At 40.6% G+C, this 27,989-nt stretch overlaps 1 protein-coding gene across 1 annotated transcript in view; it reads left to right on the top strand.

The window, feature by feature from the left end:
• si:dkeyp-14d3.1 (transmembrane protein 132C) overlaps positions 1-27,989 on the top strand; it is a 118,594-nt gene that overhangs the window by 73,547 nt on the left and 17,058 nt on the right. Inside the window, exons 4-5 of the mRNA XM_018668927.1 lie at positions 11,363-11,549; positions 27,813-27,956. Of these exons, the coding sequence (XP_018524443.1) occupies positions 11,363-11,549; positions 27,813-27,956 (331 nt within the window). The remainder of the gene's footprint in view (positions 1-11,362; positions 11,550-27,812; positions 27,957-27,989) is intronic.

Here is a 27,989-nt window from a genome sequence, read left to right on the forward strand (position 1 = left end):
CTGGGAGCCGCGCGTATACTGGGAGGAGGTGCTGATCCAGCACTTTGAGACTGTATTACACTACTCATGTGTTTTAGAAACGGTCTTTAGGGTCCATGGGTTTAGAGCCAAGAGCTCATGGTAGCTATACAGGGGTTTTATGAATCCAAAATGTTAACTAATCTTACTGGTAATTGGCTTGTGACCGTCAGTGTGTCTGCATGCAGTACTAATGTTCATGTACAGTGGGATTTCAAAGGCATTTACAGAGGAGGAACACTTCCAAGTTTCTGTTGTTTTTTCAACTTTATTTCTCATACAGATTGATTGAACTTCAAAATCTGGAGCATGCAAGGATTAATATACTTTATCTACAGACTGTAATACAGACCATTCATCCACACAATATATGTTTGTGTCTATAAATTTACATTATTGTTTTTAATTGAAGATCAGTTGAATAAGGAATCACAGACCGTGTGGTATAATTACTGTTGCAGGGAATAGGCAGTCAGATTCTCATTACATAATTCAAAGTGGATGCAAATTGACCATTTGTGATTACTGGGCAGCCTTTCGTCAAACTGCTAATGCACTGATCTTTTATTGTTTGATAGCTACAACATAGATAATCAGTGGTTAATTTGCAGTGACATGTAAGAATTGGAAGCCAGTCTTAATACAAAGAGGACAATGTATGCTTAAGGAAAACAGATTTTTAACGTGAAAGTATAGCTAGTGTGTCATTGTCGTGTACATTAATTGTTAGTCTTTGAGCTAAAATTGATCTCTTAAGGACTCCCAGGAAGGTAGGAGTCGTGCCTCTCGTCTCTCTCATCCATGGGACGCTGCATTAAGACAGAGGTACGAGGCAATCATGCCCACACAGCCTCCGCATCTCCGCCTTACCAACACTGTAATTATCACAAACAAAGCAGTTCTGTTTACAAATATGTTTATGGTTGTAGAACAGCAGGAATGTAACTTGTGTATTTGAGCGTACACATGTGAACATATGTCCACGTTTGTGTGTATACGCATTAATTATCATATGACAGTGCGTGTTGTATGTTTCCCTACAGCGTTATTTTCATTGCACCAGATTTTAAAAGGTCTGTGCTGTGGTTGCATGAGGTTTAATACCCCTCATTTAGATCTTTGCACTACTTTTCATATGATGCTGGCATAGATCTCTCTCTGCTGTTACAGCAGATTCAACATCTGGCTCTGCTGTGTCTTTATTTGACACTGACCTGTTTGCAAAACACATGCTGTAATATTGAGCTGATCCTTTCCCTGACTCTTTCACCCTTTTTTGTGTCTCACACAGCCCAGATCTCAACCTTGCACATCTCACAAGCAGGAGGGGAGGGGGGTGAAGCCTAAGTTGCAATAGAGTACCATTGATCTGACAGTCTGGGCCCCTCTGGTCAATGACTCCTGTGTGTTCTCCAGGTTCTGTTGCCATGCCAACGGTGGCAGAGCTGAAAGGGCCCAGGTTTTGTGGGTCTTTAAGGACTTGTCTGAGGAGCACAGGCTCTGCCAGTGTCACAGCACCTGCAGGTGCTAGAGCAGGCCTGGATGGTCACACCCGCAGATCAACCAAGGGGAGCATGTACAGGGGCAGGGGGAGGGGTATGAGTTTATCTGCACAAACATTTGCATCACCGCCCCAGGGCTCAGTGTCTGCTGCCCCCTAGTGTGTGTTTTTTGGATGAGTTATCAGCAGCTTTGCTGGCCGCTCCCAGTGGTTAATGTCTGTTATCCAGTCTTGAGATGAGTGCTCTGATGTGGGGAAAATTGAGTGTAACTGTCAGGACAAGTAGCAATTTATTATACTGCAATTTACTATTTAGATAGCTTTCCTATGAATGAGACAGATATAGAGTGCAACTGACTGGGAAGTGATGTCTGATACAAAAAGGTCTGAGGTCACTGGTGATGATAACTACCGTCATTAGGGATCCATTACACCATGGAGCCTACTTCAGCTGATGGACTCTAATGACGTTGCACAGCAGAAAAGCATTTGGTTTTGATTAGACAGTTGTTGGCATGGTGCATTTCATTAACTCCAAGATGAGATTTTGTTGTCTGGGAATTGATATGCCGCTGTTTGAGCCTGGGCTAACACACTGACTGTGCCCGGTTTCCCTCAAGGCAATCTGGAAGCAAGTTACGAAACAAATGTAATAATGGAATATTCCCCTCCTGACACTCTTCTACCTTTTACATCCAACGTCCTTCTCCTCTTTATACCCCTCAGACAGATTGACTTTTAACTAGCTTGACTGTCTGGAGATATAGTGTCTCCACTTTCTTTCCACACCATAATTCTGCACTGATAAAATGCATGTGTAAAATACTGTCTTTTAGTTTCTGTGTAGAAGCTGACCACCGTGTCAACTAAACATTTTTACTGAGGTGCTTGATGAGTTGAGTGATAAGAAGCAAAGCAAAGCAATAACAAAAACTCTTCTGTGTCCAAATTGGGACCAAATGCTGCAGCTACTCCCTTTTTCCATGTACATTTAATCATGTGTGTGACAGTTTGCATGACTTATAGGGAAGGAGCTGTGGAGAGAGTGTGTGTGTGTGTGGGAGTTGAATATTTTAGCTGATGAATGCTGCAGAACACTGTTAAGCTAATCGGAAATTTGATCCCCTTATTGGGTTTGATGCACACAAGCCAGAAGCCCTCGGTTTGCGCCCATGCTTCATTATAATCATATAATTAATAGTACTCAGCCCTTTTCTCTGTGTGCATGTTAGAAAGGGGTAAAGAATAAATGATTAAATTAAAGAGAATCTGATGCTTATTAAAAGTGGATTTTAATTCAGGCACTGTAGGTTATTTGAAATGTAACAGCCCAATCTTTTTTATGCGCTCCTGGAGAATAAGATAAATGGAAATTACATTTGCAGAATTTATTTCTTGCCAATTTAAAGAACAAAGGGGTGAGATATAGAACACCTTTTTGAAATGTATGGGTCTCTTACTGTATTATAGCATTATTTTTACTATTTCCTTAGGAACTTTATGCCTTTATGTCAAGACAAATTTTATTTATATAGCGCCAATTCACAACAGAAGTTATCTCGAGGCACTTATGGGATTGGAATATTCAACAAGGACCAGATCTGAACATGAACTGTGATCAACGGTGCCCCACTGAACACTTTTTAGGTTAATATGTCCTACTTAATTATTTTATATCATTATAAGAAGGAAACAATAACACATTGGATTTTGCTATGATCAGTAAAGGCAGAAATATTCAAATAGTAAAAATATTCAATTGCAAGTCTAAGTTGTGTATTTGAAGTAAAAATATAGAAATATTGCAGGCACAATATATTTAAAGTGACTGAAATGACCCGCATGAGTGTTATATCATCATATATAATCTCATTGGATTATTATTATTGATTTATTAATATTGTTACTGGTAAATGTAACTACATTGTCTACTGTGAGGTACTTTAATCTATAACAAAGCATGATATTTTATAAATTAATTGTAACTTTTCGTTTGCAAAGAAACCAGTAGCAAAATGTGTAGTTGAGTAGACGTATGAAGAAGATGAAAATGGAAATAAAACCCCCAAAATTGTACAGTACTTGAATAAATAACAACTGAACTGTTAACTGTCAGCAGTTAAGTTGAGCCAGGTTTTGAAAAAGGAGGAATGCATGAAATCAATTTTGATGCTTTTTTTAACTGTGCATCGTGGGTCTAACGGTGTTAATAGGAGTGTAATGCTAAACTGGTGATCTGTTTCATTAGTGAGGAAAGAAGTTGGATGTAACAGTGTATTTACCTCTGGGGTTAATTATACGGTAACCTTCCCAATAACGAACGTCAGAGTACTTACAGTGCAGTAAGTCAACCACTTTACCTTAGAACAACACTGTCTTCTTAAAATACACACAGCCTGTTTTGTATTCTTGTAAAGCTTCAGCAGCTACTGTGCAAAGTGTGCTGGACATGCTCAGGGAATTATATTATTGCAGTGTAGAATGTAGTCAAGAAGACCTAGAGTGCCACAACACAGATGTGGTAAAGGATTTCTGCTTGTCTGTTGTGAATTTTAAACTGTTACCAGAATGTATGCTTTGTCATCACACTCCCACATCTCCAACACTACCTTTAAACAGAGAGCTTCTTTTGACAACCCAGTTTAGTATCTCCTCTATTTTTGTTCTGCCAGTTTAGAGGTGTGTAAATGAATGTCATTTGACACACCATAAATCAAAGGTATTGGTTCAGGATCTCCGAGGAAATGATAGCAACATGAGGGATGTTCCTGCACACTTGATTGTATCACTGGTCTTAAGACTTCATGTAGGAAGCACTTTAACATATTTGAAATACAGAAATCCTACACATGCACATTGATCCATATAAACACACACTCTCACGCCCGCACGCTCAACACAAACCCATACATTTAGAGGCAGCTTGGTATTAAAGTTTAATCAAATGTGAAATTGGCGTCGTTTTGAATGTCATATTGACAACTTAATATTGTGCGCTGGTGGCCATGGGGTCCCGTCAGCAGGCACTTTATACAGAAAGATCTTTATAGCTTCTATCTTGGAGAAGATGGAAAGAGCATTCACAGGCTTCAGGAGCATATTGTTGCTGTCAGGTAAAAGGGGGAAAAAGGTGCTTTGAATTAGGTGTTTTTCTTTTCTTACATTGTGTCTAACCTAGAGTGAAGTTTTATGTCGACACTTTTATGACGAAGACACACTTGAAATGAAACCTGGACAGTGGTTTTTGATTTTTGAAAAACTTACTATAGCTTACTTTGTACCCTATGGTGATCACCAGCACATGGTGCACCAACAGAGCACAATAAACATGTTCCTTTCACTCTTATGTGCCACACTGAATTATATGTAGACTTCAAAATGAATACACTGTTTCATGGGGAGTTTACACCTTTTTCTCTTTCTGTCACTACCTCTCTTTCCATTCTGGACAAGGGTTCTTTTCCTCCTACGCTCGTTCCCAACTCCACAAACCCCACTTCCCACCCTTTTCAGAAACATACTGTATTTGACTGAGAAAAAAATCTTTGGAGTGATTGACTTACCATACGTGTTTTCTTCTTAAGTTTCCTTCTGCCTAATTTGCAGAAGTTTAATATTCCTTCAGCACAGCTCTCTATACTTTGAATCCTCCGTGAAATTAGGCTAATATTACATGTTAACCAATAATAAGTATCCATGGAAACTCCAGTCCGTATGCAGTGTTTCTTCTCTTTGTTTTTTTAATTTGATACTGTACAGTTTTCTGTTGTCTGCGTTGACATTTGACTTTCAAATGTATCCATGACTACAGTACATTCAGACTCTGAGTGATTTGCTTTGATTGCAGTCGGCTGTGAAAATGTGACTTAGGAACTGGTTTCTGGTCAGAGATCCCACAGCAGAAGAGATTATGTTTCACGCTGTGACCATTGGGGTCCTTTCTCAGAAAATCAAGCCTAAAAAGAGGCTCTGACCTCTGAGGTGGATGCTTGTTGGAAGCAGCCCCGTGATAATTTACTGCTACTGGGCCCCCCCCCCCCCCCCCCCGGCTGCGAAATGAAATTCTCTCACAGTTTAGAGGAATCTGTCTAGGTTTCAGGAGATATTCATTGTGACTGGTCAACTCCTCTTATTCATGTGCTCTTATTGTTGTCATATTATATGGCATATCTAACCAATTACTTATGTATCTGTCCACGATTACCTCCATCTGTTTTCTTTCCTATTTACCTTCCATATTTTATTTGACCTATTTAATGGACAAAACATCCGTAACGTAGTTTAGTCAGAGTCGTAATGTCTGCTGAGGATACTGAGTTCATATCTTTAGTGAAATCTGGGGGTTTTAAATGACCTGAGGAGGAGTTTAGATTCTACAATTACCATCCAAATTCTTAAATTTGACTGTTTTAGGTCAAAAACATAAACTAAGGGATTTCATATTTCTCCACCAGAATTGTTTTCCTGGCATTATGTGGACAGCTTTGAAATATAAGAAGAGAGATGCTGTTAAATTAAAGTTAAATTAATATACAAAAATGGAAGATGAAAATTTAAAGACTTTTATTTGTACTTCTAAATTCCTGGCTTCAGCCGTGGTAATAGTGTAGGAGTTGGAATAGTTTTGTCAACAGCTGTAAAAAAAATAATAGCACCAGAGGACCCATAATCCATACATCATTAAAAATGCTGCACAGGAACTAAGTGTGTTATTTGGAACATGGATCTTTCAAATACGAGGATTTGCTTTGCTTTCATGATTGCAAAGTGAATATCTTTGAGTTTTGAACTTGTAGGACAAAACAGAATCTTTTAGGACACCACAGTGAAAGGGAGGAAGCTATGATCAACATTTCTACTGTTGACTAAAATAGTCATCAGACTCATAAATAATGAAAAGATGTTAGTTGTGGCCATAAAATCAAGCTTTTTTAATAGTAGAATATGTGACAGTAGTGAAGACATTTTGTTTCACGTTGATGTTTGTATTAGATTCAGAAAACTTCATCTTGCATGAGTGATTGTGTCCACAGTGTTAGTCTGTGTGTGTGTGCAGGCACGGTTCCATGCGTGGATGCTCTAGTGTATGGGATATACTGTGTATGCACATACATGTATGCGTAGATATTTGTTTGTGTGTGTGTCTGCGTGTGTGAGTGTGAGCGTGTGTGTCCTGACTTCATTGTGCTGACTGGTATATTGCTGTTCCAGGTGACAGAGCATGAGAACAGCAGAGTTTCAGGGTGCTGTTTTCAAGCACCACTGAAGCCACAAATTTGATTATTTTTTTTCCCTCCACAAGTAGTTTAGAGTTGAAGCCCCCCTCACGCTCACACACACACACACACTCGCACACAAACACACACACGCAATAACACAGCCGCCTCAGACTGTTCTGGACAGCATCTCCTCTGGTTCCACCAGCCTGCATTATGCATCTTCATCTGCCATTCTGTTTCCATTCAACATCTCTTGTTACAGTGAATCAGCAGCGTTACGTACTGCTCTGCTGAGGTTTGTTATGGCCCTTTGTGGTATGTACTCTACATCTTACCTGAGTATCTTATACATAAACCATACTCAGAAAAAATAGCCTGAGCTTCAAATGTTTTGCCAGACATGGGGCCAAATCACTCTGTTATTCTAATGTTACAATGATACCAAGGGGGTATCCAGAAATACCTGATCTACAAGTAGAGAAATTAAGAAAATGGACCTGAAAATGCTTCCTTATTTATGCCACAAAGACTCTCTGTCTATTTCTCTCTCTTATTCTCTAAACCCCACTGGGTGAGGCAGCAGACACAGGGATCCTATCACATCAGGGGGAGATTAAACAGGGAGTGTCACAGTGACACAGTGAGATTGATAATGGAACAACAGAGGCTCTCTCAGTCATAGCTCTTTCTCTAGAGAAATCTTTTTAAAAGGAAATTCCTTCAGTAACTTTGTCCTGTGCCTGTTTATTTATTTTGGCATTTAAATCTAACTTCCTTTAACCTTCTTGGAGCTAAAATTCAATAGCTCTGTAAAATGCTCCCATCAAGATAAGCTGGAGCTGCAAAGACCCTTTTAGACCGTGTAATTAGTGAAGACAGAAGTAGAACAATAAACGTTTGGATTTGTTGATAGTACGTTTTGGGGACATGTGGAGGATGTTGAGAATGATGTTCTAATAACTCATTTATGAGTCTTTCTATATTTTTTTAAAAGAATAGCTGATGGTCAATTAATCAGTTGGAACGATGGAAAATAATCAGTAACTAGTTGGATCATTCATTAATTGTTTAAAGGATTTTAGGGGATTGGTCATACATGATAGTAAACTGAGTGCTGTACCTAATTTTTTGACCATTTTTAGATTAAGACAATAAACCAAATGTTAGATGACAAGATGGATACCACCCTCATATCTGTCTGCTAAATATAATATAATAGCTAGCAGCTGGCTACCTTAGCTTAGCATCTAGCCAATGAAGAGGTAACAAAGCCCACCTATACACACCCTTAAAGCTCATAAATTAACATGTTATATTTCATTTGTTTAATTCAATGACTATAGACAGGTTTTTGCTTCTTTTTTTTTTTATTAATGGCACAAAGGTACGACTTGAGTCAGTGGTAAAACTTTGATGAGTAACTACAGATGTGGCCTTGTCTTTGTATCAGGAAACATACAAGCTTTATGGTAATGTCTTGGTAATTTCCAGAAAATGTAGCTATACAATACCAGTGCTGTGAGAGAGTACTGTTGCAATCACCTTCATTATTTATATCAACATTTGTCTTTAGATTGTCACTTTGACACATGACGCTACATACAGCATCTTAAACAACTACATTGTGGTGTTAAGCTATTCACTGCGTTTCCTACAGATCTGCTGGTGTCGTTGTGATTTATGAGCATCCTGATTGTGCCTAAACAGCGTCCTCTCAGCCACCTCTGTGCTATTCTCAGTGAGTCAGTTGTCAGCCGTCTCGGGCAGCATCTTGTCAACTCTGATTTCCTCTCCAGTCTGGTCTCTAAAGCCAGAGGGCCAGCTGCTTCCAACTTTAGGGCCTGTTATCTACTGAGCCCCTCTCTGTTGCCTTTGGCTGCCCTCCGGTCGTCTGTCTGGCCTCAGATTCAGTCAAACCACAGCTAGTTTACAGATAATTATCAGGCTGAGGCCAGCTGTGTGGCACGCATCCACAGGCCCTTTGTTGCTAATTGAATTAGGCCGCATGCTGGAAGTGACAGAGAAATGAACAGTTTCCCTCGGCGAGCCATGTGATTAGCAGACATGGAGAGGGGAGGTCGGCTCAGGATGGCATGCTGGTGTATATGGTTTATGTGTCTGACTCAACGCCTGATTCACATTCACCCTGACACCAATGTTTCCATCAGGTTTCATTTTATGACACGTGTCAATGGGGGTCAAGTACAGCGGACAATCAAAAACAGAGTGCCTCCAGGCTTTCTCAGTGAAGAAAAGAACCCAAAATGTCTTTGTTTATTGTTCCCTCTTTTTGCCATCTGCTTTACAGTTTATTGGCTAGCTAGATATACAACCAGTAGCAGCTTTGGTTTTTAAGTGTCACCATAAAAAATGCAATAAAATACACCATTTTCACCATGAACATCATCTCAGCCGTATGTATTGAAAATCACAAAACCTCTACTTAAATCACAGTCAAACACACACCTGCAGACATTTTCAGTCATAGTTTCCAGTCATTCCCCTGCAAAGCTGTCCTCTATTGAAGTCAAAGAATGGCCCAAGTAAAGTGATGGTGGTGTGAATTTCTTTATATGTCTTCACTCTTGTCATTGATCTAATCTTAACACTACCCCAAGATCTCATTCCTTCCCTTCACGTGTCCTCCTTTTTATACCGCTGTCATCTTCTCAGGTCTTCTTTTGAAGTTGGATATTTCTGTCACAGAAATGCTAAATTAGCAGCATGTCTGAATTCTAAAATGAAGCAGGAGGACTATTTTTTACCCTACACTGTACATGCCTATAACCTCAATATTTTGTTGGCATCTTTCTTGTGGGAAGAAATATAAAAATCTCCTAAAATTCATAGAATTCACAACTGCTACTAAATTCTGCCAACTGGATCATGTGAGCAAGGAAATAATTGACAGAGAAGAAAAAAAAAGCTAATAACAGCCAACTTTTCTGTCTCTTCTGGAGGCCCTTTAACTTTGTGAATGTGTTGAGTGTACTTTCTGTACTTGGATAGTGTGTGCATGGCACAATCAAACCTTCTTGCCGCACAGTCACTTCCGTTCTTTTGCCTGCTTGTTTTAAGTGTGTGATGTTTGCCAGAGCAACCTCTCATTTTTACTCTGCAGTAAAAATGTGCCTCTGCTGTAGAAAGTAGGCCATGGGCTGATGGCTGACACAGGTCCTTGTGCGATGCTCAGTGACTTGAGGAGCACTCCGAGCTTTATTTCTGGGCGTTTAGTGCATCATCCGTTAACTTTGTTTGCCGATGAGGCTCGTGGTTTTACCGGTATGCAAGCAGAGATTAGCATCTGTCTTTTCCAATGGCATTGTGGATTAGTTATGTAAGTCGTTGATGTCATAGTACGCCTTCAACAGCTCGGTACGCTGATTGGTACACTGTTATGAAATGTGATACAAGTTATTTGGTTGTCATCTTAATTATTTATACTCACCTCTGTTGGATGTGAAAATTGGGTTGTTGTGCTCTGCTGAGCAACAAATCTGTCATTCTCTCAGAATAAAACTGAATAATAAGAGAATGATGTAGAAATAGTGTCAGACGTATGTGAATATGAGAGCAGTGAATAAAACAGTTTCTATTATTTATCATTTTACTGTTTTTAGTCTCCTATTCATAATTTATTATGTTTTACATTTGCTCTGCTGTCTTTTCAGGATGTACCACATATGTATTATCTCTCTTTATGGCAGTGTTTTATTCGCTCTATACTAAATGAGCTTTAAAAGTTTTTTTTCAGCTGTGTGCTTTATAGTATTTTCCACATGTTACATGCACATGCACCCTCCTCCCTTAACAAAATACCGTGTGGATTTATGCATCTCTCCCCCTTCTCTGTCTCTCTCCTCTTCCCCTTGCTCAAATTACAAGATGCTGTTTTGTGCCGGTGTGCCACAGAGACCATGCATGAAATTTATTGGCCCCGAGTCCTGCCATTTGACACGCAAGACGTGGCTAACAGATCTTGTGCCATTTCCCATCTCTTCCGGCTCCTGTGTAAAGCTGACCTTTCCTGCCTCCAGGCTATATTTAAACCCTGAGCACCAGAGACTTATGGCGCCATGGGAAATTTTATTATCAACACTCTCCATTTGTCTGACTTAATTCAGGCCTGCCGTAGATCGTGCCAAAAGCATGCCGTATATTTACACTCAGCTGCGGCAAACAAGGGCAACGGTGACAAACCCGACCATCAACATCTTAGTGGGGGTGACGCCTGGTGAAGCATTCCTTTGAACTGCTCTGAGGAGCAGCCCCGAGATTATAAGTTCTATTTACAGTGCACGTCACCTGGCAAAACGTGTGAGAGGAATAAAGAAAAAGAGGGTGATATTATTCCATGAAGCAGAGGGTTGACCAGAGAGTCAAACACAAAGGGACTTGACATTTTGAAGAATCTCAGTTGGTAAAATGTCATAGATTTCAACCACAGACACATTCATCAGCCTTTACCGTTTGTCATCATTACAGCAGACAGTAGGTTGAATGAGCTCGCGAACACACATGAGCACCCACATCCACGCACGCACTTATTCTTTTTCAAGCTCTCACCCAGCCATCTGCTCAACCATTCACTGACTCACTCTCTTTTTTTTCTGCACTCTGGCAGGTCTGAGATGGGAGTTCAGAGGGTGCTCCAGGTGGATCTGAAAATGGAAAGCTTCCCAGAGCCGCTGGGCAGCCGCTGGATGGCCTGGCAGGTGGAGTACCCGGCCACTCGTGCTACAACACAAGAGGTTGAGACCGAGATCCGCCTGGCGCAGGAGGACCTAGCAGGCATTGTGCCCCTGGCCATGGTGAGCTCAGTGCAATGCCTAAATAGATGGCTGCACACTCAGCGCTTTGAATGTGAAACATCCTGATATTAAAGAAAACCATATTCTATTCATTTTACACTTTGAACCAACATTTGCAAGTGCACATGAATGCAATACTTTGCATTGGAAATGGCTGAGAATTGCGACACTTTTAGCATGACTGATGGCAGCCTGAGGGAGAGAGATTAATGTATTCATGATCTGGTGTTTAGTAACATAACATGAATAAACATTGGAATAGCAAGCAGGGTCATTTGGAGTAAAGGTGACTTCACTGACACCAAAATACTTCTGATAATAACACATTTATATTAATAAAATGCTAGCATGGCCACACACAATTTCACACAGACAGCGTATCAGTTGCTGCTTAGCAGTGGTGAAAAGTAAATTAATACTTACTTTTATTCAAGTATTTTCAGTTCTGCTTCTACTTCACTAGTTTTCATAGGAAAATATTGCACTTTTTGCTTCATTACATTAGTCTGACATGTGGTTACCCTAGCTTCTTTTTCATATTAAGATTTTACATACAAAATATGTGAAGAGTTTTTAAAACACAGTGTATTATAATACTGTACATGTGCAGTAAACTTCCTGCAGTAGCTGTCAGTCCATAATCAAAATCATAATCAAAAGACCACTGATGGACCATAAGAATGAAATGTATGCAGGCAAATATTTTTGTGTCTTGTAAAAAAAAACAAAAAATAATAAACCTGTGTGTCACAGGCTACCCAGATCTTACAAAAAAAGAGGGAAAAAAAGAACAAGTGAAAGAAAATTCTACAAATATCCAGAGTAAAGAAACCACTCAAAATAAATTATATATTGCTCCTTCACAACTCAACATAGATCCTCCTTGACCAGCTGCAACATGATAATGCTGCATACACACTAATGCATCAATAATAATCCATACATGTAATACATACATAATAACAGACTGAAAGCATTCATTCTGCATAATGAGTACTTTTATCTGTAATGCCTACAGTACATTTTGCTGACGATACTAAAGTGCAAATACTTGATTGATTTTTTTATCTGGGGATCTGAATATTTCTTCCACCACAGGTGCTTAGATAGAGATGGCTGAGCTGTAATCTAGGTCTGCGCCCGCAGAGTGTGTTTAGGGGCAGGGCAGGAGGAGAGCATCTGTAGCTCCCAGCAGGCCTCAGATGGCATCTGGAGGGTGGCTGTGGCCTGAGGGTAAGCCCGGGGCTGTGTGTCTCCCTCAGTGAGGCAGACATACTCTGTGGTGTAGTTTAACCAAAGCTCCCCCTATAGAACTTCACATGGAAAGCCTTACACCCATCTCCACAGCTTTGTTCAGCTACCTGTAGAGCTCCGCTTCTGATTTAGATCAAGAACATTCAGGTGAAAAAATGAGCGACGTCAATCAAAACATCAAAGAGAAAGATGTGCTGTCACATCAGTGCTGATTACTAAAACAAAGATTGCATTCATTTCTATTTCTGTGCTTCTGATCTACATGATACAGACCTGACTGTTGTGTCAATGTTATTCTCTAAGTATTGCCTGTAGCTGTGTAGATGATAGATGCCTGTGGGTGGCTGTTCCTGGATTCACAGGAATGTGGTGCATCCTCACCCACTGATCCATTCTCCGGATAATTGAAGCTGTGTGTTTAATGCTGCAGTATTGTTCGAGTTCCTTCTCTCACATCCTTTTCATGTCGCTGATGTATCAACAGCCGGCTTGCCTTGCTCTAGGAATATATAGTTAGCTCCCACACCTTCCACTGACAAAAACTGCAAAGATGATTTGCATGATTATCTCGCAAAGGCTCTACTCATAAAAGAGATTCAACCAAAGAATTTGCTATTGCCTGCTCATTGAAAAACACATTTTGAATAAAATCTTTACTGATTTAATTTCATTTGGCTTTTGTACATACTGTTTATAAAAGGCAATACTTCCACAATGGTTTTTGTAAAATGAATCTGTGAATGAGCGCACGCCCTCCAAAGTCTAACATGCGCTCATCAATCAATCCTAAAAGTGTCGACTTTTTCACTCTGATTATTCTGCTCATTTTACACAGAAGAGGGGGGCTTTATAGCTCACTATAAATCATGTAACTTTTTCCACAGTGACAAAAATCCATCTCAGTTAACCTGATATTACAATTATTTGCTAAACTTGGCTAAATCAATTAGGGACAGGATAATTTAGGCAGAAGCCTCACAGGAGATAAAGATGAATAGTGTTTTGTGTGTATTTAAACAGATGATACCGTGTGTGTGTGTGTGTGTGTGTGTGTGTGGGCTTGTTTTACTATATTCATTCAAACAGGGAGCCCACTGTACAGAAAACATGTACAGAAAGGCTTAATATTCCTTTTCCCTTACCTTGATTTGCTATTCTATTCAGAGGGCCTGATGGGGAGTCAGTGAAGCAGAAGTTATCATGTCAGAGAGTGTGTTGATGCAGTGTATTGAGGAGGATCGGGCTCCTAAACAGCATATACCTTTGATACTAATATTTCAAATTGTCAGATATATATAGAAAAGGGGTTGATTTTGACAATTTCATTTCATTTTATTTTGCTTTACCATAAGGCTCCACACAAGTGCTTCTCCATCACAGGCAGTTTCCCACAAGGTGCACAGCATCTCCAGCCACCTCATGGTACTTAACACACAACACAAATACTTGTACATGCAGACACATTCAGAACTCATTAACTCTTTCACCCTCTGTCCCCTTTTCTCTCCCCGCTCTCCCTCACACACAAATACACACACACACACACACACACACACACACACACGCATGTGTAAGGCTTTTGCAATCTGCATGCACCAATATGAGAGAAGCACACAAGCGAGAAAGAGGAGGAAGGCTGAATTAGATTACTTGGGATCACTGTGGCATGAAAGGCCCACAGATAAGTTCCTCCCCCTCCCCTCTGCTACACTCCTTGCTGATAGAAAGGAGGAAGTAAGGTAATGTAAGAGCTGTGTTGTCAACCCAACTTAAACACACACGCACAAACCCCCACGTACCCCCCCATACTCCTCAACCAATCTCGCTACCAAAGGGAAAACACACTCAGTGATTCCAATAGAAAACAGGTATATATGATAACCACATGCCCAGTAACAATGAGGTTCATTGATGATAGGATATAATGATTGTGAGTCTAAGGAAGGGTAACATCATGAACCAAATGTTGAATTATGTGGGAATGTCATAAAGAAATCACACAGAGAAGTGGTCAGACCTAAAAACGCCAGGATTTCTGCCCACAGCAGTACAGATTCAACTTCATCTTTTTAACATTTCAGCTACACGCTGTTGGCTGAAAACACTCACTAGCTTCCTGCCAGATGTACTGTAGAAAAAAAAAGAGAAGCTGACTGACCATAATACATTTTCTACTACTCCAAGGTACAGATTTGGAAGCTTTGCACAAGGGAATGTATTTTCACTGTATATGTTTCTCTTGGTTACAGTGTTGTTTCACACACTGAAGTTTAAGCTACAAGGCAGCCCTATTTTTGTTTTTTTATGCTCAGTTCTCTTTTCAGGATAGTATTAACTGTAAATTTAATGCTTTTTCCTACAGTACCTACAGTCTTCTTCTCAAACTCCACAAGTAACCTGGGGCAGACTTAGTGTAGCCCGTGAGGTAAAAACCCTGGGGAAATTAATCCCAAAAATCGCTTGCCGCTGCTCGTTAAGCTTTGTTCTCTTAGTGCACCGTAATAATTGAAGTTTACTCAGATGAGTGTAACCAAGTTTGTCATCTGGATTTTGGCCACTGGACGGTCCAAAGACACAAGAATTTCAGCAAGCAGGACATGGTATAGGATGTCAAGACAGTGATGTTTATATTCTGTAGCAATTTCTAAGACTGGTTGTTAGGCAGTATTCAGCATCTGATTTGTAATATGTCAATTTATTTCTTTTGGCAAGTTTTAAACATTACTTACACGTCTAGCAGAAACAGAACAACACTGACAACCTGTCAGAGTCCTCTCCATTGGTGGAATGCCCATCAAATATTCAATGCTTTTTCCTCTTGTTTCATCTCCAAGCTTCTGAGAAAAAGATTTGGTCTCTGAGAGCCAAAATAATGAGCTGAGAAGGACAAAAAGCTGCCTAAAGCTGCAGACTGTGGTGCTGATCCTCTATGGGATCAAGAATATTAGCAATTACATCACAGGCAGTCAGCATTACTATAAAAAAAATATCACTTAATGCAGCTTTGAAAGAAATATGATTGTAGCTGCATTTGTAGTCAGCTACACCACTGTTTTTCCTCTTGAAGATGAACTGAAAGCATTTTCTCATGTAGTACTATGTGGTACTATTGTTATGGTTACTATATTTTTTGCAATTGTGAAACATTTTTGTGATCAGTGATGTTGACACTAAATCAAGGTTATAGATGAAAGAAAGAGGAAAAATAATTGTGGAGAAGAGAAGGGGAGAAACAAAGAGGAAAAAATGGAGGGTGTTCTCAGAGATAGAGGGAAAGACACATGGGGAAAGTCTCCAATATCTTTTAATCAAGTTGAGAGGGGAGACTTCACAGAGCATGCTGAAGGCATCTGTTGACACAACAGCTCTGTGGTTTTGCTCCAGAAAGTCCTTTCATCTGTAATTAGCACTAATTAGTCTAATAAGTTAGACTGTATTTTGTCACAATGGAAAAGCCGCAGTAATTGTCTTTTGACCAGAAATAATCTCATAAACCGAATGAGGATCCATAACTGACCATGTCTCTAAAGGTTGTAATGTAATAAAGCTAATGACTATTAGTAATGGGAAGCTTATTTTGGGTTTGATCACATTTGTGGCCTATTACTTCTGTGGCTCCTCAGACCTGTTCCCTGCCCATTTATGCCACGTTCGAAATTACTGTGCCCTTGCTGGAATTGATTATTATAAAAAGGTCTTTTTATTGCATTTTCCCAGCCAAGCGATGGGCTCTGCCATGGGTGACACCTCTGGGAAAGCACCGACATCGTTTTGAAAGATGAGTTCTCTTTTTTCCACTCCCTTTGAAGAGGACTCCTCCTGTGTGTTGTCACAGACCCACCTGCATTGCAAGTGCTCAGAGCGCTGCTCACCACTTTGTCACCAATTTCAAACCGTGAAGCCGGAGTTCTGCAAATGCAGCAATTATTTCAAAAGGAGAAAATGAAAAGAGTACTCAAAAGTTTTAGTCAGTTTAGAGAGAGGAAAAGCCTGAGAACGCTTTCTCTTGATTCTAGTACTCCTTGCCTGTCCTGGCTTGTCTTCTCTTCACCTGCTTTTTAAGATCATCTCCTCTTTTTTTTTCCACCTCCTTTCTCTCCCTATATTTCCTCTCCTAGCTCCAGACAAACATACATTAATATATTAACAATGTAGATTAATTGCTTCCCATGTCACCCTCCGCCTCCTGGTGCTGGCATCTTCCATTTCACTTAAAGTGTGAAAGAGCTGTGTGTTTTTTTGGGTCATCTAAAGATGGATCTTAAAGGCAGTAATTGGATGCCTGTGCAGATTCCCCTGCACAGTAGGAGCCTGGTCCATTATCTTTTACCATCGTGAAGTAATACGCTCCTGTCCGGGCTGCCCTCATCATCATTACCCATGCTGTGGATGCCTGGTGATGAAGAGGGAGCAGGAGGACAGGGCATACATCATATCTGGACTCATCAGTCTTCCTGTTCCAGCCGAGACACCAAACTGTGCTCACTCACATGAGCTCAGTAGCCATAGAGATGAGGAGAAATGAAAGCAGCCGTTTGTATTCACGCACTGCTCCAATGTATCGTTAAACAATACATCATCACCCCGGCCTTCTCTGGCCACTTCTGCTCTCCCATGATAAAGTCATCTATCAACATCCTCCAATGAATGTTTCATTTTACTCTCTTCGATTCCATTCCCTCTGTTGCATGGCGCATCTTCTCTGCCAGGCAAGTAAAATCTGGAGAACCATTTGTCAAACACACAGTTAGACATACAGACATAAGCACTTATATGCCAGCTAATCCTGCAGAAAGGCATCATATGCACATAAAATATCATGCAAGCTGTTCATCAGAAGAGCATGTACTATATACCTTACATGAAAGTACCTGATGTCTGCGGTCTAATAACTTCAGCCACTCTGTTCCACTTGAGTCTCTGTTGCATGCCCCTGCTGTTTTCGTGGAACAGCATAACAATAGCATTTTTATTTTCACATTGCATGAGTCATACAGTTTACATTAAGGGGCTGATGGATGGACCCCAAGTGAGCAATCCATTAGCATCTACTACAGCTTAGAGGCTGATGATGAAGTGGTAGCACTAATTGAGGCTGAGGCGGCAGTATGCACATGTGGCATACTACATGTAATGGTAATTAAGATTGTGACAAATGCCCAGCTAATCCAGAACACCAGATCAGAGTCCTCGACAGTGTATTGCTTAACATTTCCATGTTCCTTAATTTCCTTTGTCATGACAGGATGTGAAAGCTATTTGGACGAATTGACACGCATGTTCACTGTGACTGCATGTAATGGAACAAGTAAGGAAGTGAGTGGGTGAACCACTGTACCTTTTCATGACACTGCTGCACTCGGCGAGTTACTTTCAAAAGAAACTTATTTAACAGGTTGAGATTTAATGGCAAATTCTTTCCGTGAAGATTGTATACTCTGAAATCCTTTTGTAATTGAAAGGCTAAAAGTGAGTGGGATGGGTTTGTTACCTTTTAAAATGCACAACCTCTCTTTGTCTTTGTGGTATGTGGTTAGACCTTTCGATGAATACATTTTCTGCAGAGCCTATTTCTGCAGAGCTTGCTCATGACATCAGAAAATTATCTCTCTCCATTAAGAAAGCTAACCTTTCCATAATGCTCCTCCAGCAGTGAGGTCAAATGACTTGTTTCCTGTGCCACTGCAACTTGCAGAGGATGACCCACGGCGCGTTGTATGATTCATGCAAGAAACAGTGCATTTCCGTTAAAGTTTATTTTGCTGTGCCTACAGAAAATGTTTAAGACCTGTACCCTGTGGAACCACTTATATTCTAGTTTCTCTAATCGAATGCTGTGAACCTTCATCCCTGTCTCTGTGGCCCTCTCAGGTCTCCTAACCCTGTCAGAAGTGGTGAAAAAAAGTTTGTACAGCAAGGCAAAAAAATGCAGGGATGAAGTGAAGGGCAGATCCAGATTGACAGATCAATCTGGGAGTGACAGGGTCTGCACGCGTCCGTATCTCACATCTCCCCATAATTGTTAACATCCCACTTCACATTCTGGTTCAGTTCTATGCATTCTGACTTTAATCCTAGCCCACTGAGGTTTAAAAGAAATGTGTGTATTTTTTAGCAGTAATAGACTCTACAGTGGAGCTGACCTTTGTGCCTGCTGAGAGAGGTCTTTGTCCAGAGGGCAGCTAAGCCAAGCTAAGCCAAGCTAAGCTGGCAGTATGGATCTCGATCAGAGACGGGTGAAGAAATCAGACAAAGATCAGGAGGTCATCCCCCTACAGGCATGGTTAGCTGTTGGTGAAGAACTCTTCATCGATCGCCTGAGTGTGATAGATATTGGGCTGAAATTGAGCAGACTGGCGCAGGCAGGGTTGTTTCCCTGCCTTCTGGCCTCCAGGCCCTCGCTCAATGGGCAAACAGCAGGGGCACGAGCAAGTCATTGCTATACCAGTGCCAGCATCAGTCAAAGCGCATGCCAGCTCCCTCCCCTGAGTTCCTGCAGCTCTCTCACCCATGTCCAGGTGAGCAGGGAGCTGGTTCTGTCCCTTCTGTCTGACCTTGGTTCTTCCAGAGTTGAGTCTGACTCTTGTTGAAATTCACCAGGGACACCCGCTCCTCCATCCTGACCCATTGATCTAGATGTATTACAGGGATGGTATTCATGAGAATTGCAGGCGATTCGTCCTATAAACTTAAAATATAGTACTTCCACATCCAGCCATGTTTTATTCACAAGCTCCTTTTCACTGCATGAGGTGCAGCTCATGGCCACTGGGCTCCAGAGGGTGGCTCTGTCCTTCTAGCGCCAATCCTCAATAATTCCTCTTTTGAAGCTGGATTTTGTTAGCACTGGCTTTATTAAGCACTCTCACTCACTCACAGGTTTACAAGAGATGTCCTGAAGATACATAAATATAGCACATAGTATTATATCTGCAGTTCATATACACTATTTCCTCTTACATAGAAAATGTCCCCCTTTACATTCTGTATGTTTCTTTCAAAAATATGACAGTGATGCCTGATAAAATTTCAAATTCAGAGAGACCCTTTGCGTTGTAGAAAATGAATTATATTGTCAAGCCATGTCGATTAAGGGATCAGGCATAGTTCATAATGTAATTAATATTTGTGGAGGGATTTGTGCTGTCAGCAGCATGTCATTGTGACGCTTCCCTGCAGTCAAAGTTTACCCATAAATCATGTGTACTCATAAATAATTTACAGCTGAGAGCAATTCAATGTGACTAAAACATCAATACTGTCCATGAACTGTTGTGTGAATGCTTTTACATATCCAGCCAAGCAGCTCAGATGAAAAAGTATGAGTTCTTGATACGTCATTGGCTGCCCTTCTTTTGAAGTTCGTGAGGGCAACAATACAGTATAAATCTTTCCACCACTGAGTCCATTAAGCTGAGGAGTTTCTGTCCAAGTTTATGCAACACTTTTTACTTAAGGTGCCGTGAGAAGTGTCTGGGAGGCTCAGTGCAAACTGTTTTGTCTTTTGATGTTTTCTTTCCTTGCAGCTTTCACAGTCACAATGGCTTGAACGTCAGAAGTCAAATTCAGGTCAGACATTCAGAGGGAAAATGCTTTATTCTTCCATTTCAGTCAGAGACACCTATGTCAAGGAACTGGCCATTTAAATGGCAATACATTTAGATTTAGCTGGAAAAGGCTCTAATATTTCAGGGACCTTAAAGAATATGTGCAGCAACTGGGATTCTGCTGACAAGCTTACTCCCATAAAGGAAAAAACAGCTAGCCTGGCTGGCAAGTTGTGCTTTTACAGGAGATTATTTTCTGGACTATTTCTTGGACAGTCACAGTGACCTTCTGGTGACTTACTTATTTTCATCACAGTTGTTACATTACATTGTCATACAACCAACAGAGACTCTGAGGACACAGATCCTGGGCAACATTTTTCTTGGCAAGAAAGTGAATAAGCATATTTCTCAAACTGTTGAACTATTCAATTAATAAACACAAACAACAGCAACAACAAACAACATTGGCACGGGTCTCAATCAGTAGAATAACAGTAACATTCAGGTCAGAATGGCTGCATTGTACAACATGAAAGTATGAAAAAAGCAGCTGATGTCAGTCAGCTAATTAAAAAGTTACTTCAGTGTTCTGCCTGAACCAATGCTACGCTCTGTACTTGGTTACTATGAAACAGTCCTAGATAGGTCATATTTGTATCCAATAAAAGGAAGTATGTTTTGCCAAAAGTTCCATTAGGAATGCCTGCAAATGCATACCAATTGCAACACACACACACACAAAACTATATTATACTAGAGTTCTCAGAAATTGTGGATTTTCAGAAGAATATATGCCATAGGCCACCATCTGCACTTGTCTTTAATCAGCCGCCTAACCATTCAGCTCATTCACATATTTCCTCTTTTGTGTGGTTGACTGCTTCTGTGTATTTTCACAGGGGATTAAGTGCCCTTTCTATACTGTCTCTTAATTACTGAATGACATACCTATTAAAGTAGCTCTGGACATCCGAGGCACCAGTTCACTGTGTCAATGTGATCCTCAGCATGATCTCTCATTACCTCTCCTTTTAAAGTGACACTTTCTGGAGCGGATCCACTATCAAAGCAGCCATCGAGTTAATCTTCTCCCTACCAGCCATGGCTAACAGTAATGAGAAGATCAGATATCTGACCGGCATGTACCTCAGACAGGGCACTGCTACTGAAAAGCGGTTAGAGGTGTTTTAGGAGGCAGCGAGGGATGACTGCCGAGGAGAGATGGGCCTTAGTGCTCCACGCACTGCAGCCACCTTCATCCCATCAGCTGGGATAAAACAAGGAAAAGGAGAAGGGGGAAGACAGCAGAGGAACTGGCTGATTCTTGGAGAAGGAAGAGTGGGAAGAGAAGAGAAGGGAGCAAGGGAGAGACCCTCATTAAAAGGCAGTGTGTTGGCTTCACAACCAACCCACCACTTCAATGCGCTGTCATGCAGTGATGTATCGCTCTGCATGGTGCTACCAAGGCCTTTATTCCCACTCTCCTCCATGTTTCTCGATTCTAACCAATTAAACGCCCACTGGAATAGAGGGGAGGAAGTGCCACATTGAGCAACGCACAATGTGGAGAGAGAAGCTGATGAAAGGACATGTCTCTTTTAGTCTGCTTAATAGCTTCAGGACACTGTCTGAGTGGCGTTTAATGTCTACTGCATATAATTCACTATCCCCCTACTATCATTTCAGTTTCCTCACACGTACACATATTTTATCACCAAGGGATGAAAATGTTTATCATAACTATGAATATTTCATTCACTATAGGTTAGTTGACTATTGGTATATTTCATGGCGTTTTTTAATGTTTTTGCTCTTGAAGTGACATGAAAGATCATAAAGGGACTCAATGACAAGTCATCAATCATGGTGGTAAAAGCACCAGATTAGGTGTTTTGACTTATAGAGTTTTTACTACCCTGACTTGTGCTTTTGGGTTTATCTGGACAGCCGGTTGGCTTTAAGACAGCCATAGCAATGGGGAGACTGACAAGAATAGGTGCCCACAGTAAGCATATACACCATGTTTACCACCCTCTCTTCCCTCTGCTGCACTATGAATAATGCAGACCCTAAAATCCCCAACTCAACACTGTGCTTGACCTGTTCATTTGTATCTGTAGCCAGGATGGTGGGGTCAGAATGTGGATGCGTTAGCACTGGGTAGAAGCAGAGGCTAATCGCAACACCAGGACAGGCAGCTTCACTACTTCTCATGCTGCCTGTGTCACTCAGGCTGACACCATAAATCTCACTTATTTTCAGATCCAACCGAGACACAGGCAGAAATTACGGCCCAGAACACATTACCAGCCACAGCAGCATGCTGAATGCTAACAGAGAGATCCTTGATAAAGCAGACAGGCAGTTCTCCCACAGATTATTGAACAAAAAGACTCCTATCTGTGAGACTTGAGGGAGCAGATTGGTTTGTAAGTAAAGCACAAACACTAGCATCAACAGTTGAGAATCAAATGAACTACAACACATGCTGCATGCATAGAAACACCTTTAAAAATATAAGGAGTGCATTTGTGTAGTTGTCTCTCATGTTCTTTGAACATCTCTATGTGAAGTGATATCCAAATATTATTATTGCTATCTTTTTTTTTTCTTATACACCCTGGCGAAGAAAAAGTGTCAAAAAGGAGGATGCTTGTCAATTGGGAGGCACAGAGAGGTGAAGGAAAGAAAGATAATTTTACCTTTACCTTTTTAACCTTGCCTCCAATGGAGGCCCTTAGAGAGTATTCCAAAGTGATTGGATGGGTGTGCATTATTTTCAGATAACTGCACAGCTCTTATGCTGTTACCAACCACATCACCCCTCTAAACCAATGCTTATAGGTGATAGGCTTGTGTCAGGTGTTATTAGGCCACAGCTTCTTTTACATTTACTTGGCTGGATTACCAAGTGAGCATAGCAAGCAACTGGCCTGGCATGGGGCCTGAAATCCTTGGAATCCTTGGGTCCCAAAGGCTCCAGGCACACCGTATGATTTAATTGTAATCTACATTGGTAAAATACTGTATGCACATGCTCCTATAGCCAGTTGGGGCACATACCACATGGTCCCCGGATCGACTCCTGGTCCGGCCAGACTTTACTGCATGTCATTCCCCTACTCTCTCTCCCTCTCTCCCTCTCTCTACTCTCACTCTCTCAGTTTCCTGTCTCCTCTCCACCGTCCTATCCAAATAAAGGCGAAAAGCCCAATATAATAATAATTTAAAAAAATAAAAATACTGTATGCACCAGTAAAAACACAAAACTGGAATGACATGGGCCCTAGTTTGACATCTGTATTATTACATAATCTTGAGGATCTGTCTTATATATGAGTCCTACAAGGGACCCGAAATCGTGCTTTGCAATCTTTTTTATTCTAATTTTAAGGCATATTTGCTCTTGGGAATCCCTACAGCATTAATGTGGCCCTGGTGAAGACTGTCCCTACTGTAAGACTGTCCCTAATGTTTTATTTAAAGAGCATATTGCCCCAAAAAATGAATAAGCAATATAGTTTGCTCTACATTTTGATAATTAGTCAGTGACCACAGTGCTGCATGAGATGATCCATTCTGTTCCGACCCTTGTGTTTATGAAAAATAATGTGCCAGCATGGTGTTTTATTTTCAGATAACTTCAGGCTTTGTCATGGATTATCTCTTCATAAATCATGGCCACATTAATTTTAACATAGAGGATGATAAATGTAAACAAATGAGGACATTACCAGACTCAGTCTATACAGCAATTGACATTATATGTAATTTTGTTACATTTGACAGGAAGCCTATAGGATTATTATTTGATACATAGGGAGATGACAGAAAACAGGCAGCACATCTGCATCCCCTATCTCCTGTTCAGGCTCCATGATTCCAATTTGGTATTTACCTTATCTGAATGTATATTGGGTGTTATCAAGGACTACTATAACCATCTGTTACTGAAATAAATGCACATAGGACAGATGTGAATAAGCATTAGATGTTAGTAAGCATTAGTATGATTTCCCCCTTCAAGATAACTAACATCTTGAATATCAAAGTCCTTCATCTCTGGCCATAATAACAAATTACATCATGTACGGTAATAGACAAATGTTGCCTGTTTCAAAGACCAATATTTCATTGCATCGCCATTCACACTACTGTAAGCTAACTGAGTAACACTGCTGATGTGCACCACTGGTCTCCATTTTGTGTTTAATTGTGCTGTCTGTGTCAGAGTATGTGAACCACTGATGCATCACTGTAGGATCCCGCTGTGGCTTATTACTGCCAGGCCCTGCTCTCTGCTGCTCTCAACCTGCTGGGTCATCTCCAGCTGCTGTAATCTAACATTAGCCTCTGCTTTCATTGGGTCCCAACCATTTACCCCATCATGTATTATAGACGACCCTCTGGAAATGGAGGAATCCCAGAAGACACTGAATTAATTTACAGCCACCCTCGATTTTAAGGGGAATTGAATCAAAGTCAGAGGCACAGGGAGAGGGGGTTTATATTGCTGTATAACACTGTCACAGTCTATAAAATTGTAATGAAAATCCATTTGAAGATTAAGTGTTTTTTGTGATTTATTGGTATCTCTTGGCTCAACTAATAATCATTTCACTCCAAAGCTGAATGGTCTCAGTAATTGATGCTTACAAATGACCAGACTCCTTTCAACCAAATTTAATCCTCCTTTTCTCTTTTTTTGAATGACTCCGATTCTCGAGCTCACAAACACAGGGGAAGTCTTTAGAAAGCAAGTTATCAGAGCAGTGAACAAATCTTGTTTACTTCCCCTGGTGACTGTGGAATGCACATGAATGTGGTGACATTGAGTCAGACACTGTAGATTGATTGTGTCTGCACTTGTCAGGCTTAGTAATATTATTCTAAATGAATGTGACATTTTATTCAACAGGCATCACTCCAGAGTTTGAGTTCTCTGTTAAAAGAAATAACTAATAGTTGTTACCTCAATAGAATAACACATAAATGTCTTTAGTGGTGGCAAAGCTTCAATGCATAGGGAAAAATAGGGTGTCTTGGGCTTCCTGCCCATTGAAATTAAAGAAATCAGTGCCGGGCTTTTGTGTAAGACAATCCCAAGAGCAGAATGAAAACCACTTACAATGGGAGAGTTTTGTCATGCTGTACAATTAGCTAAAGTCATTTCAGTTCCCCAGTAGCAAGAGGGCTATGTTCATCATACAGTAGAAGTATTGAGAGGTACACTTTGACCTCAATGGCAACTATTTACTGTGGTGCCCAGGGTTCCATAGCAATCCGTGTAATTGTGTGTAATTTCTTTAGGCTGAATAGGCAGGAAAGACGGTCCAATGTGTATTGGTGACTAGAGAGCAAAAGTTACCTCAAACTTATCTGAGCTCACCCCAATTATCTTCTGTGACAACAGTGGTGTGTGAATGTGTAATAAAAGGTTAAGATCTCTGTTCAGAGTAATGAAGCTCTGCCATTGAATTCAAAGAACCAGGGCTATCTACTGTAGACCGCTGAAATCTCTCACTAAGGGTACGTCTACTACAGTACAGGGGCAAATTACAGCATTTTTGCTTTTTACATAAAGGCTAGTTAAAAGTGATTGGGCTGTAAGTACTAATCTACACAAGATGGACCTGACAGAGTTCTGGCAGGTCAAATTCCACAATGAATTGCATGAAATTCATTGAATAGCCTATATTATTTGCCCTGCAAAGCCAAAATGTAGCAACCACATATCTGGTGAAAACTGAGATAAGACCTGACTTTCTGATGCTTACTTTAGCCTATGAAAATTATAGCATGTCAGTGAAAAAACAGAGCTCAAAAACCAAGCCAAACCACAGAAATACCTGAACCACCGAGAGTAAAAGATTAAACCAAGAGTATTTTGTGGACAAGAGAGAAAAACACAGTGCGGGCAGCATAGTGGTGCAGTGTCTGTGGTGCCTCACAGCAAGAAGCTTCTGAGTTCGAACTCTGGTTTGGCTGGGGCTTTTCCGTGTGGAGCTTGCAGGTTCTCCCCAAGTCTGCATGGGTTTCCTCCAGGTACTGTCCAAAGACATACAGGTTAGGTTGATAGGTAACTTTAAATTTCCTGTAAGTGTGAATATGAGAGTGAATGTGTTGTCTGTCTCTAAATGTCAGCCCTGTGATAGACTGCTGATCTGTCCAGGGTATACCCCGCCTCTCACCTAATGTCAGCTGGGATTGGCTCCAGCCCCCCATGACCCTCGTAGGATAAGCGGTATAGCTGATGGATGGATGCATTATATCCAAATGGAAAGTTCAGTATTTTGTTAAGAGCTTAAAAACTTTTTTTTTTTTTTTCCAATTTCACTTTGTAGGGCAGTATTTCCCCTGGATTCTTTTCATAGCATTGATCATTGTTTTGTTATTGCTTTACTTTATTCCCATAGTTTTATTTTGTTTGCTGCACTTTGTATGGCTGACAGAAAAGCCCCTTATCAATAAAATCCTCTTTAGCCCATCCAACCTCACTGTAGCCAGGGAGAGGAATTCTTCAAAACATAAGGTTTGAGCATATGACTGAAGGTACAAGTGGCATTCACTATGTATTCCATACAAGGAAGAAAAAGAGTTTGAGACATCTCCTGGCAGTACTCTTACTAGGCAATTACACATGCACAAGAGAGGGGTAATCACAACCACCACAGAGGCTGCAAAGAGAGCCTTCAGTTTGCTGTGGATCCAAGACAACATGCATAAAAGCTGGAACAACCCTGGCAACAGATTATGTTATGTTACTGTTGTGTCTGAGTAGAGAAGGAAATGACTCACTGAAAAAAAAAATACTCATGTAATAGGGCATGAATAATTTTCCCACATGAAATCTAATTCTGTTGGCATTTCATTTGTTTCCTGTCAATGATAATGTCAAATCTTTTCTCTGCCTATCTATAATTTTAGTGACTAACCAACCACAGCGTTATGCTGATGGGGTGGGGTGGGGGTATTCATTCTAATATTTATAGTCACAGTAATTAGAGTAATCCCAAATTATCATGGCTTATTTCATAGCAACTCAGCTAACAAATTCAACAGTTGCTACTCGAAAGTTAATGGAAACAAAACGCTGCATTTGCACCTTTAAAAAAAGAAACAGTTCTGATCAAATACTCGAAAGAGAATTCAAACTAGATTCTATATAGTATAGTGGACCTGGTACAAAAAGAATTTAAATGACAAAAAAATGGATTTTTAGCTGCTATAACATTGTCCTGAGCAATGAGCTAACCAACTGTCATCAGTCATTAGCTGTCTACCCAGCAGTGGTTCCAATTTGTGGAGAGTGGTTTACCAAATAATCACTAATTGAGCAGTGATTGTATAGAGCCACTTTAGGATCATTTTCAATACCATTTGAGACCCTTTAGGCCTTTGACCTTTACTGTGCTCTCTCTCTCTCTCTCTCTCTCTTCCTCCCTCTTCCTGTCTCTAGGACTCTGAGATTTTGAACACAGCAGTGCTGACTGGGAAGACAGTTGCTGTCCCAGTGAAGGTGGTGACCATTGGAATAGACACCTCTGTTACTGATGTCTCCGACGCAGTCAAGTGTCGCTCTACAGATGAAGATGTAGTCAAGGTCAGTACAATGAATGACAAATTAACCACTTTT

Source organism: Lates calcarifer, linkage group LG13 (assembly GCF_001640805.2).
Source record: "Lates calcarifer isolate ASB-BC8 linkage group LG13, TLL_Latcal_v3, whole genome shotgun sequence".
NCBI lineage: Eukaryota > Metazoa > Chordata > Actinopteri > Centropomidae > Lates > Lates calcarifer.